At 34.6% G+C, this 18823-nt stretch overlaps 1 protein-coding gene and 1 non-coding gene across 4 annotated transcripts in view; both read left to right on the forward strand.

The window, feature by feature from the left end:
• The window catches only part of LOC106669079, a 156587-nt gene that overhangs the window by 97336 nt on the left and 40428 nt on the right, over positions 1-18823 (forward strand). For all 3 annotated transcript variants that reach the window (XM_014398341.2, XM_014398342.2, XM_014398343.2), the window contains exon 4: positions 11178-11494. In XM_014398341.2, the coding sequence (XP_014253827.1) occupies positions 11178-11494 (317 nt within the window). The remainder of the gene's footprint in view (positions 1-11177; positions 11495-18823) is intronic.
• Trnad-auc lies at positions 13877-13949 on the forward strand. The gene has a single exon. It is a non-coding gene; the product is annotated as a tRNA-Asp (tRNA).

The following is an 18823-nucleotide window of genomic DNA, read 5'->3' on the forward strand; positions in this document are numbered from 1 at the left end:
CGACGCTCTGCGATCCCCACTCTCCAGATTTTCGTCGGGTCGCATCGAGTACAGTCGAAGACAAAAGAACCGGACACTCATATTTTTATTCAAACTACATGTATTATTGTCGTTATATTAATTACAACATACTTATTTTAATATAAACCAAATTAACTGTGATTAAAAATTAATTAGTTTTTATTTAAAAAATTAATTTTAATGGTTTGGTAGAAAATTAATCAAAACACCGGAATACGATTTTTTGATATAATGAATTTAACTAACAATTTATTGTACTCGCTTCGGCGGTACATATACTAAAATTGGAACAATTTATTACACGGTTTTGCTCATAAAATTTAATTAACAATTTATTTCATAGTTTTGCTCGTAAAATTACACCATTTTGTAATGTCGGGTAGCATCAGAACAGGACACTCATATTTTTTGTAGTTTATTTCAAACTAAGTACATGTAATTTTGTCGTTATATTAATTACAACATGTTATTTTAATGTAAACCAAATTAAACGAGATCAAAAATGCATAAGTTTTTATAAACATTGTTTAATTATGATGGTTAGGAGTAACTTTATTTAAAACAATTAAGTTTAACAAACAATTTATTAGATGGTTGTGCTCATAAAATTTAACTAACAATTTATTACAAGGTTTTGCTCAAAATAGTGCATTAAGAACAAAAGATGCGTTGCGATTGTGATAGTGATTATTGTGATAAACGCTGTGGACTGTACGCGACGTGTGCTTGCGTCGGATAGATGTGCACACCCCACCAAAACGTGGCAAGGCGTCGGGTAGCATCGGGTAGCGTCGCATGGCGTAGCATCGGGTAAGTGTGTTCCTGGCTTTAGAAGTGGCCACGTGGAGCTTGGTGTCCGAGAGGATCATGGGTTCGAATCCCGCTCGTGACACTGACTTTTTTATCTCAAACAAGACCTTGAATATAAATAATAATTAATTGAACTAATTAAAGACTTTATTGCTTCCACTTTCGACAAATGGACTAGTTCTGCGAAGCCAATAAAACGTCCAGCGAATCCACGATCCTTCTAATCAAACGTCCTCGAGAAATCATGAACGCTCCTTTTACACTATGCTCACTCTCCACGACCTCAACCATTCCTTTTGTAAACGAAAGTTTCACACATCTCTATCCATCCTAATCCTATTGCTTGAGCCCTGCCTACATATTCACATCAGGAGAACCCCCCTCGTCTTAATCGATAATGGCCTCGAGACTTCATTGCTCCTTAATAATCCCTCACAGTGAGTACCAGTATTTTATTCTGGTTTTTTCCATGCACGTGTCCGCTGAGTGCAGTGCTGGCATTAGTGTTAGCACCTATGCTTGAAAAAATCGTGCCGTGTTACAAAGCATTTTTGTAATATGAACTAATAGTTTATGGACAACAAATAAAATTTTTTTTTCAAGTGTTGAATAATTTAATTGACGATGGGATTATCTGCATTGGTTGGTTCATTTAAAAAGTGGTTCACACAAATTAAAGGATTATTATTAAACAAATTAATCGTCTATTAATCAAATTAAGATGTTAGAGAAGAACTTTGGGATAGAGTTTTAGACCAAAATTCTCATATAGTTTAGTTTAGCCATGAATTTATTCTTCAAAAAAATTTCAGTGCAAACCCCCTCCGCCACATATTATAAATATTAAAACCTACCTGTCAAAAACACCTGAAAAGTGTCTAACGATAACGATAAATTGCGAAAAAGTTTTGATTAACGGAGGAAGTTTTTTTTAGGTGCAAATAATTAATTATCTGGTGGAATCGATCGTAGATGTCATTTATGCTACACCACCGGCAATAGAGCATACCATTCTAACAAAGCGTATATGGAAAAAACGACTATTTTACTTTTTTGTGCTGTGAAAGAAAAAGTCGATATTATAGGCAGAAATTGATTTGATTAATGAATCTAACTCGATACAGATTGTATTGCTAATGATTTTTGATTTAGCATGCGGATTTACTCATATTTATTTTATTATAGGTAGTTAAATAGCAATACATGGATCAAATAGTCAGTAATTAGTATCTTGTAATATTAAACCAGATCAGTGGCGTAAGCTGCGGTGTACTATTTTACATTATACACGGTGTCCCGTGAAAATACGTCAGTACAGTCATTTTAAATAGCAAATGGATGTAAAAAGGTTCCATTGCCTAAAGACTGAATCTCAATTTTATACGAAATATTTCATTTTTTGAACTAATTCAATTTTTCACAACTTTTTCCCTCATTCAATATTGCTACTATAAATTTGACTTAAACAGTGGAAAACGCATTGAAAATCCAATAAGATGCATTTATTTGTAGATTATAAACGTCAGCAAAGTACGGCAACAGAATGAACATACATATTTTACGAACTTTTTGTCCAAAGTTTAAGTAAGATTTTCATGGATCTAAAAAGACTAACAGAAAAGTTGCCTTTTCCAATGAGCTTTAAACACGTGCCAAATTTCTCAAAACTCAGTTACCACTAGTATTTTGAAATTTTTGAAACTTCTAATAATCTTTGGTACAAAATTGAGAAATTGAATCTCAACCACACCTTTTGAGATGGGAAGTTGGTGTCCGAGTGGATCGAGGTCAAGATAGCTCAAGTGCTAGAGCCGCGGCGTATCAAGCCGAAGATCGTGGGTTCGAATCCCGCTCAGGCATTGACTTTTTTATCTCAACTGAAAACCTTAATTAATTGTAAGATATTAATTGGTCAAGTGGACCACGGATCTAATGAATTTAATAAAAATTACTTTCAATCAATTAATTATTCTTTCTATGTAAGGTCTTGGTTGAGATAAAATATATAATAATTAATTTATTGAATGAACTAATTTGGACAATTGACCACGGAAACGTAAATGGATTAATATTTAAAAAATATCAATTTTATTTAATAAAAATTAAATTAAATCCATTTGATTTCGTGGTGCGATTGGCTAAATAACCTCTTTCAATTAATTATTCTTTATGTAAGGTATTGGTTGAGATAAAAACGTCAGTCTCACGAGCGGGATTCGAACCCACGACCTTCGGCTAAATACGCCTCTGCTCTACCACTTGAGCTACCGTATTTAGCCGAAGGTCATGGGTTCGAATCCCGCTCGTGAGACTGACTTTTTTTATTTCAACATAAACCTTTCATAAAAAGATTAAATTAAATGTTGAAAATATCCACTTTCTAAAACAATACAGGAATTATCTTCTCCTGACTGATTTAACTTTTTCCAAGTTCATCCTTCTTCACATTTCATACAAGTACACAAGATTTCTCAACCCTTTCCACGAGGTCGTACTTATATCTGACAGATACGGAATATAATTAATGAGTTCCCATATGTACAGCCCCTTGTTTTGTCTTATGTCCAATTTTGTTCCAAAGTGTATTTTTTGTTTACTTTGGAACAAAATTTAATTATTGTTTAATAGACCGAATCTCACGATCACCAAATAATCATTGGCTAACGGTCACTAAATACCACAGGTTTAATAGAAATTGTAACATGAATAATTAATGTTAATATTAATGACTTTTTTCCCATTATTTGTAACCGAAAAAACTTGTAGATAAGCTTATAAGCAATTCATCGTTAATTTTACAGTGATGTAAGTCGACCTTTCAGAAATTAAGTACATCTGTTTAAAGTTCACTAGTACGCAATCTTTCTGTAAGCGCTATTTTTGTAAGTATTTACCGAACCAAGTAAAGTTTTCTACTCAAACTTTGGAAAATCGCCTAAAAGTATGTTCAAACTGGTATTGTGCTTTGTACAATAAAAAATGAATCTAATAGCATTTTTATTTATCTTTCAGTTGACGTAATAATATGTACAGAAGGATTAATATGTTATGAGGTACAGAGGCTACATGGGATATTAGATAAAGATATAAAATAAAGAAGAAAGATAAATATATAAAAATTGAAATAATATCTGGGAGTGTTTACAAATCTGTGAGTAGAACCTTTAAAAAACGAGAAATATATCAAATACCTTTCAAAATCAGAACATAGATAATTGGGACTTTTTTTACTTTATAGTCTCATTTGACATGGAGAATATTCTCCAGAAGTATTGACTTCTAACCACGAAAGCCCGTGTGTATATGAGAATGTGAAAAGTCTTGTTTTTTCTAAAAAAATATTGATTTTTATTCATGTATATTCGTGCATAAAAATGTATCAATAAATAATTATTTTTAATAAAAATAACAAGTTAACTTTTATTTAAAGAAATCACAGAAGAATGGAAAAAGGTAGAAAGTAGATCATACTCTAATCTTATCTAAAAAATCTATAATAACGAATTTTAAATTATAGAATTTTGCCCACAACAAATCTTAAAACCTAGTAAATGCTGAGGGAATGAAAAGCTACTTTACGAATTATAAATTCTGATTATGATCTATACACTATATTGCAATTTTAACTATTTAATAATTATTTGGAGATCGTGAGATGCGGTCTGGTGTGGCGTAGGTTTTAAAAAAACATTTTTTTTTATCGTGCCAACGTTTCGATCTTTATTGAGATCATCTTCAGGGCTCAAAGTGTTTGTTTTCTGTGCAGATCTGTCATTCTTGTCTGTCGTGTGCCACTGGCACTGTCAACGCGATACAGCCTGAAGATGATCTCAATAAAAATTGAAACGTTGACACGATAAAGAAAATGTTTTTCTATAACTACGTCATACCAGATCGCATCTCACGATCTCAAAATGATTGGCTAACGGTCACTAAATGATTAAACCACACACTTAATTATTTAATAACCGTACGTGAGAATAATGGGAAAGATCTAATAATTACACATGGTAATATTATCATATTTCTAAGTCTGTTTGGCTCAATAAGGTATAAAGTTTGAAAATCTCAAAGCCGAAGGGTTAAATGTTAATGACCTTCGTGTCATTTATTAAAGGCTGAAAATGAAACATTTAGTCTGAAAAAGGAATTAATTCACCTTTAAACGGATTGTTGAAAGTTTTGAACCTCTCGGCAACAAACTACAGAAAAAAGGAAGTTTGAACAATGACTCGTTGGAGACGGACAAGGCGGTTTGGCAATTTTAAATGGAATATAAACATCCGGACTTTTAAAAGGTCACCGACTTTGAAAAGAGAAAGGGGTTTCCTTTCGGAAAAATTAATTAAATAGAAACAAGTTTTCCGTACCGAGGCCCGGCAGCGTAAGGAAAAAGGTCGGTTCCGCTTTCCCTTTTTTTATTGGCACAATGGCCCTGGGGCTCTTCCCCACCCTTCCTTCCGGTTTTTACTATCTCGCAGAGGCAGATCGTATAGATATTTATGGGAATGATAAAGAAAATATTACCCTTGCATGAAGAAAAAAAAAGGAAATAAAAATAGAAATAGCAGATATAAGGTGCAACCGTATCCTTTATTGTAAGAGTGCTTTGTAAAAGAAAAAACGTATAATGAACACCTTTCTGTCTTTGTAGGCCGAAAATTGTATAATAAGAAGGTTTAATAGTTATGTTTTCCACAGATCATATCTTCCAACAAAATATTAAAAGTTTTGCTTATCAGATAAGTACGTGAATTAAATGATATAAAATATAGCACAATCTGGATCAAAGTTTGGTCTTCAAGAAGAAAGCAAATTCAGTTGTTACTGCCAAGCTCTCGACCTATTTTAAGGTCATCATCAGGACAAAACAATCATAATATGACGACAGTCTCAACATTGCTAAATACCAAATACCGTTCAATATGATAATTTTGGTGGGACTGATTCGGTTCTTCAAGAAAAATTTAGATCGCCTGTAAAAAAAACTTAATATGTCAACCTGTAGACATATTTGCGATTGTTTGCTTGTTGTTTGTTTAAGATGATCTCGATAGCTCGGGAGTAACAAGTGAATTTGCTTTCTTCTTCAAGACCATACCTTAATCCCGAGTGATCTTAAACTGAAAAATTGTTCCATATTTCTAATATAATATATCATATTAGATATAATGTGTGGTGATTAGTGACCGTTAATCGATATTTATTTAGAAATCGTGAGATGAGGTCTGGTGTGATGTAGTTTCAGAAAAAGAAAAACATTTTCTTTATCGTGCCAAAGTTTCGATCTTTATTGAGATCATCTTCAGGGCTCAATGAAGATCGAAACGTTGGCACGATAAAGAAAATGTTTTTCTGAAACCTACATCACACCAGACCGCATCTCACGATTTCTAAATAAATTATATATAATATATATTATATTAATATAATAATATAATATATTATTCAGTATATAATAATACTGAAAATTAAAATATGGGTCAGGAATTCGCAGCACAATCTGTGAATCATCAAACATGAGCAATCAGTAAATCGCTGAACTGACAACATATTGATCCATCTTTCGTTTGATATTCCATTTCACCGGACGATCGCCGAGCAACAATGGCAAAACATTGCCGATCTACCTAGTTTATAAACGACGGTTTCAAGTGTATGCTGAAGAATTTTGATACTCTTAAAAACTTAAGTATACGCATGAATATCAGGCGTGATGATCGATCGCGTAATATTGATGCTTTGGTTTCAGAGATATAGTGCAAAAATGACAATTATTGCACTAGCCCCAATCTTTCGTTTTTTTTTTGCATTCCTCAGGGCTCTAAAATCATAAATAACAGTTAATATATAAAATAATGGATCTTGCAATACTTCCTTTTTTCATTATTTATTTACTTACTTAGGTATTTAGGTCAGTGTAAACTTTAGGGGTATTTACGATTTTTGAAAGGTGTTAAAAAATATCGTGAACGGCTTATTCTTTTCTTCGCAAGTTAGGTATATCGGCTCGAATTGAAGCGTGCCATTTGTTTCACTTTTCGAGTGCATAGATAGCAGGGGAATTCACGATGTTTGTAGCATGTTAATCGATTAAAGAAGTGCCCAGTAAGATCGTGAACGCCCCCTTCTTTTATTAGCATGTTAAACGTAAATTTTTCCGCAATGCTGCGCTTGGCGATTGGTAGAACCACAAATAATTAATCAACTCTTTTATTCAAAATGCTAGGGGTATTCACGATCTTTGTGTTAACCCTGTTAACTCTGTTACGTCTTGTTAGATCGAGAAAAATGATGACGTAGACTTGTAAGAATCGATAAGTTAATATTACTCGATCTAACAGGGTAGGGCCAATGTTAGATGTTAGGTCGAAAATGTAGTCACATTGCTATCCGATCAGCTGTTTTTTGTTTACACATATTTTTATTCTTATATATGCGTTAATTAAATCAGACCGATACATTTCTTTTATTAATTTCTGACCTGATCCTATAATCTCATTCATAATAGGTACATACCATATCCTATGAAGCATTTTGAATGAAAGAGTAAATTAATTTTCTTTTATATTATCTTCTGGTATATTACAATTTAACACAAAACAAAACCAAAACAAACAACAACAATCCTTGAAGGACTGTTATAGCTTTATTTTTGGTTCTATCAATCGCCACGCGCAGCATTGCGGAAAAATTAATGTTTAACATGCTAATAAAAGAAGGGGGCGTTCACGATCTTACTGGGCACTTCTTTAATCGATTAACATGCTACAATCATCGTGAATTCCCCTGCTATCTATGCACTCGAAAAGTGAAACAAATGGCACGCTTCAATTCGAGCCGATATACCTAACTTGTATCCAAACGTCTAACAAACTACAACTTTATAGGATAGATGGATGATGATTCTATTATGAATGAGAGTATAAGAACAGGTCAGAAATTAACAAAAGAAATGTAAGGTTGGTCTGATTGAATTAATGCTTATTTAAGAATAAAAACACGTGCAAACAAGAAACAGCTGTTGAATTCATGGCTGTCATGTTGGTCACCTACGCCCTAACGGATGGCAGTGTGACTACATTTTCGACCTAACATCTAACATTGGCCCTGGCCTGTTAGATCGAGCCATGTTAACTAGCCATTCTTACAAGTCAACGTCATCATTTTTCTCGATCTAACAGGACATAATAGAGTTGACAGGGTTAACACAAAGATCGTGAATACTCCTTTTGTACAAATAGGTTCACTATTAATACCTTTTTTCTTTTGTAAAAACTTTCTTGTTTTTTTACAATTTTTGTTTTGGTGTCTATATGTAATGATAGAATTGAATATAATGTCCAAACAGATGCAAATAATTTGAGTGTAAGATATAGCGGCATTCTATGTTATTTATTATTATTCTATCTGTAATATTAATATTCAAATAATAAAGGGGATCAAATTGGTTCCAGTTGTTATTTTATGTTTATGTATAGAGAATTGTAACTAATTTGGTTCTCTAGTTGGTTTCGCGGTATTAAATTAGGTCTTGTCCTGTTTCAAATTTGCAATTATTCGTAGACTACTGTCTACTGAAATCATAAATATGCTGTATGCTCAGGATGATTCTCACATTGTGACTGGCAATACTAAACGTTCTTAATTGTTTATATATTTATAGTATATAGTCTTTTTTATTTAATTGTTTATGTAGTCAATACCTACCACAAGACTTTTGTACAAAAAATAAGAAAAAAGGACGTTTTAACAGTACACTTGTATGAATAAATTTGACACTGACCTAGTAGCTAAGCGAGTAAATAAATAATGGAAAATAGGTAATATTGTAAGTCCAATTATTATTATGGATTTAAATTAATTATTGCTTATAAATTTAGAGCCGTGACGAATGCATAATAAATTTCGAAACCTTGGCGGTAGTGCATAATCTTCTTGTACCACACCCCTGATCCCAAATCATGAATACACATGAAGTTAAAAACTTTAAAACTATAAAATACATTTATAAATTATCCTACGATTGTAATTTTTTTTAATGTATATACGATTAGCTTCCAAATAGTTTGAATCTTTTATTAGCATTTAACTTTTATTATTGTCAGGAATTAGGGGGTGCTAGTTTGCTAGCTTTATGAACTGTGTTTGTCGAAGTAAGACTATTGTCCTTCTTCTTAAATTGTTCATTGGTCGCTTGTTAGGAAAAATAGTTTTTACACTTTATGGATAAATTAACAATTACTTGTATTAAGGTTATCTAATCAAAAAACACATATATCATTTACAACTTCTTTGATTACCAGCAATATATTTGTTTCTTATTTAGAACGAATTAGAAGAGTAATGTACTAGCCTTGTTTCTGGTATTTTCTAAAACCAAGAGTGGTTAGACGATTGATCTCTCTTTCCCCTAACTACCCTTATTTACTTTTCAGCCCCCCATGTCTCTCCGTTCGACGATTAATTCCCATGTTACACTGTTTGCCTCAGATTCGCACAGTGCCGAGGATATTGAAGCGTCAGTTTCCTTCCGTCGAGAGAAAAGCGAAACGAGGTGATTCACGTCGTCATCAAATTCTTCTTTGCAGTCTTATCGCAGCCGAGGTGAAAGGAAGAACAGTTTGGATTGGTCGCAATAAATTGATTTCTCAGGAACGGAAGACCTTTTACTTCGGCTTGTCGTGTGTCGCAAAGCTTTAAGATTGGAAACTTCTTATTTTCTTCTTTTTTTCTACATCAAGATTACTATATTAGTCCGTTTTACACGTAGTAACAGTATTCGATCTTGTACAACCTTTCATTTAATGCACGAAAAGTACAATTAATACTTTATGGGTAAATTAACAATTATCGGGTTGTCCGGAAAATAATGCAGGATTTTAAGTTTTCATTAAAAAAAATCTATATAAAATATTCTGTTTACGTTTACAGGATTACTCATTTGTATGAATGTCAACACTTATTAATCCTCTTCCAAATGATATTGTTTGTTTACCTCTGTAGCATTCCGCTACTTGGAAATAATTCAGTCATCCTTATAATGTCAAAGCGAGAATTTCGTACGATTTTCTTTTACGAGTTTAAACTCGGCCGAAGCGGAGCCCAAACGGCTAGAAACATTAACCAAGTCTGGGGCGAGGGTTGTGTTAATGAGTGCACTGTGCAAAGGTGGTTTAAAAAATTTCGGGAGGGAGATTTCAGCCTTGAAGATGAAGAAGGTCGTGGAAGGCCTTCCTCTCTTAATGATGATGTTCTGCGATCAGTGGTGGAAGAAAACCCCAAAACAACTGTTCGAGAACTTGCAGAGCAACTCAAAGTCAGTAAAACGACCGTCGCTGACCACCTCAAGGCGATTGGAAAAGTGAAAAAACTCGAAAATTGGGTTCCACACTCATTAAACGATCGCCAAAAAAATCAGCGCTTTGATGTTTGTGCATCACTTCTTTGTCGAAACAAAAATGACCCATTTCTGGCCAGAATTGTTACATGTGACGAAAAGTGGATTCTCTACGATAACACTAGACGTTCTGGACAGTGGCTCGACAAAGGAGAAGCTCCAATACATTTTCCAAAGCCCCCAACTCATCAAAAAAAGGTAATGGTTACGGTATGGTGGGCTTCATTTGGTTTAATACACTACAGCTTCTTAAATCCTGGCGAAACCATCAATGCTGAATCATACTGTAACCAAATTAATACCATGCATCAGAAATTGGCAGTAATGAAGCCCTCTTTGGTCAATCGGAAAGGGCCCATTTTGTTGCATGACAACGCTCGACCACATGTGTCACGTGTAACGTCACAAAAATTATTGGAGCTTGGCTATGAAACTTTGCCTCACCCACCCTACTCTCCGGACCTCTCGCCTACTGACTACCATTTTTTTAGACACCTGGACCACTACTTACAACACATAATATTCAAAAATCAAACGGAACTGGAAAATGCATTTATTGACTTTATCAATTCTAAAAATTCTGAATTCTACTCAGACGGAATTAATAAGTTACCAACACGTTGGGAGAAATGTATTGAGAGTATGGGAAATTATTTTGATTAAAGAACATTGCTTTAAAGTAACTAGTTTCTTTTTTTTTGTTTAATACCAAAATCCTGCATTATTTTCCGGACAACCCAATACTTGTAGCAAGGTTATTTAACAACAAAAAAAACACTAATGATATAAGCTCAAGAAGACACAATTTGAAAATACAGTACAAGTTGAAAATATAGCAATCAATAACGTGGTTGTTATTGGAAAAGAAGAATTAATTTATTTTAACCCCATAATTGTTGCACTTCTTTAAGAGATTATTTAAATATTGGTTGTTTTTTGTTTTCAGAACGTCTGGTGGGAAAGGCCGAAGGTGGCCTGGAGTTGGTCCTTCCCGGGGAGCACAGGGCGCTTTCGGGCGACCTGGAAGTGCACGTCCTCGGAGGTTGGGCAGGGCTAACTGGGAAGCTACTCTTACTCCAGAAACCCCTCCTGGAGTCGGATTCCTCTGTGGATTCTTGGGAAGAAATGGGGTCCGTGCCGCTTACATGGACCGACAAGACCTCGGCCCAGGCTAGGTTCCCGTGCGGTGTCATTTCCCGTGGTGGACGGTACGGGATCAGACTTTTTGTCGCCGGCACTGGAAATCATTCCGACACCGATCAGGTTAGCATGAACTGAATATATTTAGTCCTAAATATTAAAAACAATTGGACTTGAATCGAATAAGAAAGACTGAAAAAACTTCAGACAACAGGTTAAAAGAAATAGTACGGCGAAAGTTAAAGAATATGAACGACAAATCTTGAAAATGTATGTGCCTTGATGAATTTACCTTTCATTTACACTTACTGGCTTACAAGGTGCAATTGTAAGAATTCACAATGGCTTAAATTCAATTATCTCCGGAACCTTTAAAAATAGGCTTTACCTTAATGTAGAAAAGTCCCCCGACAGCCATTGGTATTCCCTCTTCCAATCCTTTTAGCCCACTGTTTACCATTAACAATCACCCTACTTCTTTCTGTCCTCCGCTCGAGAACCTTGGTTGGTTTGTGGATAGCCATTAAGGAAGTCACGAAACAACACCCCTCTTCCTTTATAAGATCGCCCAACAGATTCTAGGCCAGAACAAGTAAAGAGAGCTGTCAAACCTTTCCGACCACCTTGCTACTCTTTTCAACCCTCATCAAGCTCTGGTTTCAACATAACACTCAAATCTAAGAGCAGAATTTCTCAATTCCTCTTTTTTCTCTCACCGCCTCCCAATCCTATCCATTTCTCGAAAGTTAAATTCCAAATTTTCCAATGGTAATAGATTTCCAAGGTGTTTGAACGACCTCCTCCTCAAAATATTAATTTCCGTATTCAACTCCCATAATATCCCAATTCATTATTTACCATCAACAATCACCCTATTTCTTTCTGCTCTCCGTTCGAGAACATTGGTTGGTTTGCGGCTATCCATTAAGGAAGTCACGAAACAACACCCCTCTTCCCCTAGACCCTTCTACTGAACTGTCCCGCAAAGGTAACGAGTAATCGACCGAAATCTCTGCCCTTGAAAATAAAAATTACTGCTCTGCAGTTTTTCTATAAGTCGCAGAGGTATTGGACAGAGTGTGGCATCCCGACGTCATTTCTCTCGAATAGCGGGTTCAAGTGAGAATTGGCACTGAATATTCAAACATCAAGCCTTCAAGTCGGCATCACCCAAGGAAGAATCCTAGGACAGATCCTTCAGAGAGTTTACACCGCGTACACCCTAACACCATATTACGAATTACGCAGACGACACCGCAAATATCTTCTCAAATTCGATTCTATCCGTGCAGCAAAAGTATTCCATGATAACCTAGACCTCATTACCGACTGAAGCACTCGGTGCCGCATTAAGCTAAACGAAAAAAAGAACCGGCACTTATATTGGTCGGACGTTCGTAATTAGATGACTACCTGCACACCAGTGCACATATACGGTAAACCCTTCATCCAACCAAATCCCCTACCTTGCGTTCTACTCATTCCGGAGATTTCATGGAACAACACAAAACAAAAATGTCAAGCACTGAACCGAAGTTACGGATTATTCAGACGCCTACTTCGAACCAAATCCGCAATGAGTTTGCACAACAATGGATCCATATACAAGCACTACCTATTTTGACTTACGAAGTCGAGCTGTGGGGTTCAGCCGAGCCAACAAACATCCAAAGATTCTTTCTATTAAAAATAATTCTTCACATCCTTACCACCCTCTTTCACGTTACTAACAAAACCATCCACAAAGACTAGACATCCGATTAGTTCCACCTTCCAATCCTCCACGATGCCAATGAAGACTTAGGCCTAAGAAGTGATTTTGTGACCTCCGAACAAAACCCTAAACCATAATTCATACCAGCACACATAGACTTCCAACAATGGCTCCTATTCCCCTTTCCTGTAGTGTGACAGGTTTCTCCTATTGTGCCATATTGTGAAATAAACAAATGAACCTCTTAGGCATACGATCCAAACTATTCATCAATAATAAAAGAATAATTTACAGCACATTACTCAAATATGAACTTAATGTGTAGAAATATGGGGCTCAGGCAAAGCATCCAATTCCTACAGTGTCCATTTCTTCCAGTCCAAAACCCTCTGGTGAGTTGCCAATGCTCAATGCTCCGTTCTATATGTCCAATCTTACCCTTCAACATGACCTCAACATCAACTAATCAAAATGCGACCAATTTCACTCCTCACTCACTAGCCTCCCCTGTGCTTTAGTAACCCAACTTACCTCAGCCACACTTCCTGATACTTTACTATGCCGACGTAAACGCCGATGGCCTGGTGATCTCCGCTCGGGAAAACACAACTCAGTTATCTTTTTTATCATCGTATTTTACATTTATTAGGTTTCGTGGTCCGCTTGACCAAATAAATTCTTTTCAATTAATTAATTTTATTTAAGGTTTTGGTTGAGATGAAAATGACAAAAAGGAGGGAAAATTCAAAAGGTGAGGTTGAGATAGGAAGTTAGTGTCTGAGTGGATCGAAGTCACGATAGTTCAAGTGGTAGAGCATCGGCGTATCAAGCCGAAGGTCGTGGGTTCGAATCCCGCTCGTGACACTGACTTTTTTATTTCAACCAAAACCTTCATTAAAGATTGTATTTTACTTCTTTTTGTTTATTCTACAGTTATAATTTCAAATAACACGAAAATAATAATTTATTTTTTTTTATTGGCCTTATGATCTTGCATATTAGCCATAGTACGAATTCTTGTGTTCAAATTGGGGGTTATCGGGAAAAAAGGGCCAGAGGCGACGGTGGGAATCGAACCCACGACCGCGGCGTGAGAGTCTCTCATGCTAACCACTCGGCTACCGAAAATAATAATTTAAAAAACTTTGTCCGAAGAATATTTTTTGGAAACACCATCAATTGTAAAAAATTATTTTGTCTTCCCTTAATAGGTTCTTTTTTATAAAAATTTAGTGTTTATTCGTTACTTAATATTAGCCTAGTCTAGTTGTTTAATCCTACAAATAGGTCTTACTGCAATTAAAACTGTTTAAATGAAACCACATTTAACTGAAATTTAAAAAATTTTAAGTAAATCACATAGTTAGGGTGATATGGACGTAAACAAAATTTCTCCTTTCAGGTAGGTAAACAGAAAGGAATTAAGCGGCATTAAACAACGCCAATTATTTCAAGTTATTAAAGTGATATCCGTTTATGCCATAATACAAGGAATCCCCTTGATTACTTTCAAAATCAGTTTTGCCTTTAATGACAACTGAAATATACGATGAACTTCAGAATCACGGGGGACATCCAATGAGGAGCTTAAGGCCGTGCTTTATCGGTGATTTCCCGATCTCATTACCCTTCGATGGATTCATTCAACCCTAAAATTCCATTTGAAGAGAGGAATTGAATTGTTCAAATAATAAACTTTTCCATCAAAACATTATTCAGAGTTTTTAAGCATTTCTATAAATAATATTTGAAATGCGTGCTTGCACTGTGGTCAAGAAGAAATGCAATATTTTGATTCTTAATTTTCATTGATTTTTTATCCATTAGAGTTAGTGGTCCGATTGAGCAAATAACTTCTTTAAATTAATTAAACTTTATGTAATGTCCATTCATTATTATTCGTGGTCCGCTTGACTAATTAATATCAATTAATTAATTAATGTTTTTCGTTGAGATAAAAAAAGTCAGTGTCACGAGGGGGATTCGAACCCACGGTCTTCGGCTAGATACGCCGCTGCTCTATCACTTGAGCTTAGACACCAACTTCCTATCTCAACCCCATCTTTTGAATTTTCCTTCCTTTTTGCCATTTTTCAAATGTCGTGTAATCTATTTGATTCTCGGCGACAAATAAAATGGCTACGAAGAGCTTTCGTGAAGTATACTTCATTTTATTTCATTAAATTCACTATTTTTCGTGGTCCGCTTGACAAATTATTATCATTCAATTACGATGTTGATTGGGATTCGGGTTGTGGTCTTCAATCATACAATTATTATATCAACGCCCAAGCTTTCGACAAGTTTTATTGCCTTCTTCAGGGGATCTACAGAGACATAGGGACATAATCATTTAGATAGTAATAAATTGTATAAATAGTTATATAATATCAGTTTTTTGTTACTTACAGATGCAAAGTCAAAACTTAAACACATTTCACATTACACGATATGTATATATACATATATAATAAATAAATAAATAAAAACCTCTTCTTAATAGCCTCTTCCATATATAGGCATTTTTAAACCAGTAGCAATTACTTAACAATTAATATTCTTTTGGTACATAAATATCACAGGCGTTTGACTAGAAAATTGTGTTTATCACGTTATCAGGTGGGAGGTTCCCCACACTATCACCTACTGATAACAATCATTTCCCACAATTTTTAAAAACAAGATCTTAATTTCTAATACATTGTAATTCTATGTTATCACAGCCTGTTATAATATATAAATAAATATGTACGCAATTATTGTTACAATCTTTTGAGAGAGACCTTATCTTTTTCTAGAATCCCACTGTATATCACACTTTATTCAAATCTGTTTTTAAATTACAAGCCATGTTATCCTGATGAATAGATATCATTTCACTCAAAAGTCTGCGACCTGTATTTTGTTCTGAATTCACAATTTTGACTCCATCGAAGTTAAAATTATGTTTCGTAGCGTGTGTATATTTGGATAGTGCTGTTCCCGGCCTTTTTTCATCACTGCAATCATATGTTGCCGTACACGTTCGGATAAATATTGTTTCGTTTGGCCGTAATACACAGTGGGACATTGTGCACATTTAATGCGATACACTACATTAGATTTTTGTAGTGGAGTTTCTTTACTTTTAAGTTTTTTGTAAAAATTCTTACCCACTTTATTGCTAAATTTGTAAACAATTTTTACATTATCTATTTTTTCTTTCAACAGTTTTTTTTAGCTTACTTGATGTTCCAGCTACTTATGTAACTGCTTGATAAAGTTTTGGTAGACAGGTATATTCTCATTCCTTGTTGCTCTTGTCCTGTTTTCAATTAATCTATTTATTAATGATCTTAGGTAGCCATTATCTATTAACATAGAGCGCACTTTTTTATTGTTCTCCCTGTGGAAAAGATCATCGCTCAATTTCAGAGCCCTATCAATGAAGTTAAAAACTATGTTAACTTTCATTTGAAAAGAATGGATGGATGAGAAATGTAGCGTCCTGCCCGAGCTAGTTGGTTTCCAATACCACTTAGTTATTCATTTACCATTATCTCTAATGACAACTACGTCCAGAAAAGGAAGTTTCCCATCCACCTCAGTTTCTTGCGCAAATTGTAGCGACGGATGGAAAGAATTAAACGCCTTCAAAATGTCCACCAGCTCACTCTTTTTTATAATCAAAAACAAGTCATCAATATATTTCTTAAGAAATTTGATGTGAAATCCAAAATTAAGTCCAATCCAATCCAATCCAATAGCTCATTCATTACAAGGTCCGCAAGCTTTCACCGGTGAAAGAGTACCTCCCATGGCCACACCTTCTTTTTATGTATATATTTGATCTACATGCTTGAAGTATCCACTAAATGTAGTGATTTGTAAGACATCCAGTATAGTGTGAAAAGGGATGTTGGTAAGGGCATCTAACTCTTTTTGCCTCCTCATTAAGATCTAACTTATCATCCCTAGGGGTATACTTGTAAACAATGATTTCACATCTAGGGAAACAAGCAATTCTTCATCCTCTATGGTGAGGTCTTTTATCATCTCTCTAAACAAAAACGCATTGAGGATGTTATAATGTTTGTCTACATCCAGCTGGTTTAATATGTTACCAACATATTTAGACAATTCTGTTCCTGGGCTATTAATGGAGGACACTATGGGCCTAAGGGGTATGCCTGGTTTGTGTATATTTTGGAGGCCATATATGATATTTTATAACTATTTATATAATTTATAACTATCTAAATGATTATGTCCCTATGTCTCTGTAGATCCCCTGAAGAAGGCAATAAAACTTGTCGAAAGCTTGGGCGTTGATATAATAACATTGTATGATTGAAGACCACAACCCGAATCCCAATCAACATGGTATGAAGGCTGGTTGATCGCACTACAAGCATCATTCAATTAATTAAGGTTTTTAGTTGAGATAAAAGTCAGTGTCACGAGCGGAATTACTTAATTTTTACTTACCTTTGAAAATAGCAAGTAGTAGATGTTATATATTTTTCTCTAGTTTTACGTGCGGTCAATTAACATGAACCTGATTTTCGGAAGAGGTCAAAACAGAGAAAACTTCCTTACGGTTTTCGGCGAGCTTTCGACAGTTTTACAGTTTCACCACACGACACCTGATAGACCACATTGCAAAGTGATCCGATTGGTTCGTTTGTTTTCAGATTTGCATGTAATACATTTAGGTTGTTATTATATTTATAAGCAATACCTACATCACCAATCTTATGTCTGAAGAGTCTTTTTAATTTTTGAGACACTTCAGGTATGTATGTGATAGACTTGAAAAAAGTAGGTTTTGCCACCCCATTATTTACCATTTCGATTTGTTTTGTGATTTGATTTACCATTTGTGATTCGATCGCACTTTGGTTTGGAAAATCATTTTCAACATTTATAGAGTTTCGACATTGCCATTAATTACATTAATTTGGTTATGCCTGAATTCAGTAATTAGATCAATGCCACCGGGTAATGGTTATTTTTAAGTAAATTGTAAATTAGTTTTACATTCTCTTCAAAAAACTTTCTGTTATTTAGACCCAACACCCTACTGATTACGTTCTTGGCACAATTTATCTTTAGTGAAAAAGAAGTAGTGGAAAACGTACTGTGATCACTTGTACCTGAAAAACTAAAAAAGGTGGATTTTATTGGTTTTTAGACTTATATGAGGTAACTTTGCTCGACCACGTTTTTTTAAATTTTATTTGTACTGTAATTTTAGCTATAATTTTTAATTGTTAATGTATTCCATTTAAATCAATATTTAGATGCTGAGCCGGAAAAAACATAATGTATTTCTGTGCCCAAAACACCATGTTGTTTAATTTCCTATTAAGGTTTTAAAGTAAGATATCCAATTATTGTTGTAATTATTGTTTTTTCATGTTTTGATTGTTTGTTTATATGATAATAAAACAGGCGCTGAAGATGACAGTATAAAACTGTCGAAAGCTCGGCGAAAACCGTAAGGAAGTTTTCTCTGTTTTGACCTCTTTCTGAAAAGACTTCTTGTATCCAGCAGGTCGATAATCTAGTTCATCTTTACATGAACCTGATTGTTTTTTTTAATGATAATTAAACAAAAATCAAATGTTAACCTGCAATTTATGAAGCATGTGCTTGTAAGGTTGAAACTACCTGCCTTACAAACTGAGTAACATTAAAGGACAAGGTAGTTTAATAATTAATATTGTGTAGACTTTATAGGCCCTGGTCCTTGATAA

The sequence above is a fragment of the Cimex lectularius genome, unplaced genomic scaffold (assembly GCF_000648675.2).
Source record: "Cimex lectularius strain Harlan isolate CLEC.00 unplaced genomic scaffold, Clec_2.1 scaffold53, whole genome shotgun sequence".
In the NCBI taxonomy this organism is placed as follows: domain Eukaryota; kingdom Metazoa; phylum Arthropoda; class Insecta; order Hemiptera; family Cimicidae; genus Cimex; species Cimex lectularius.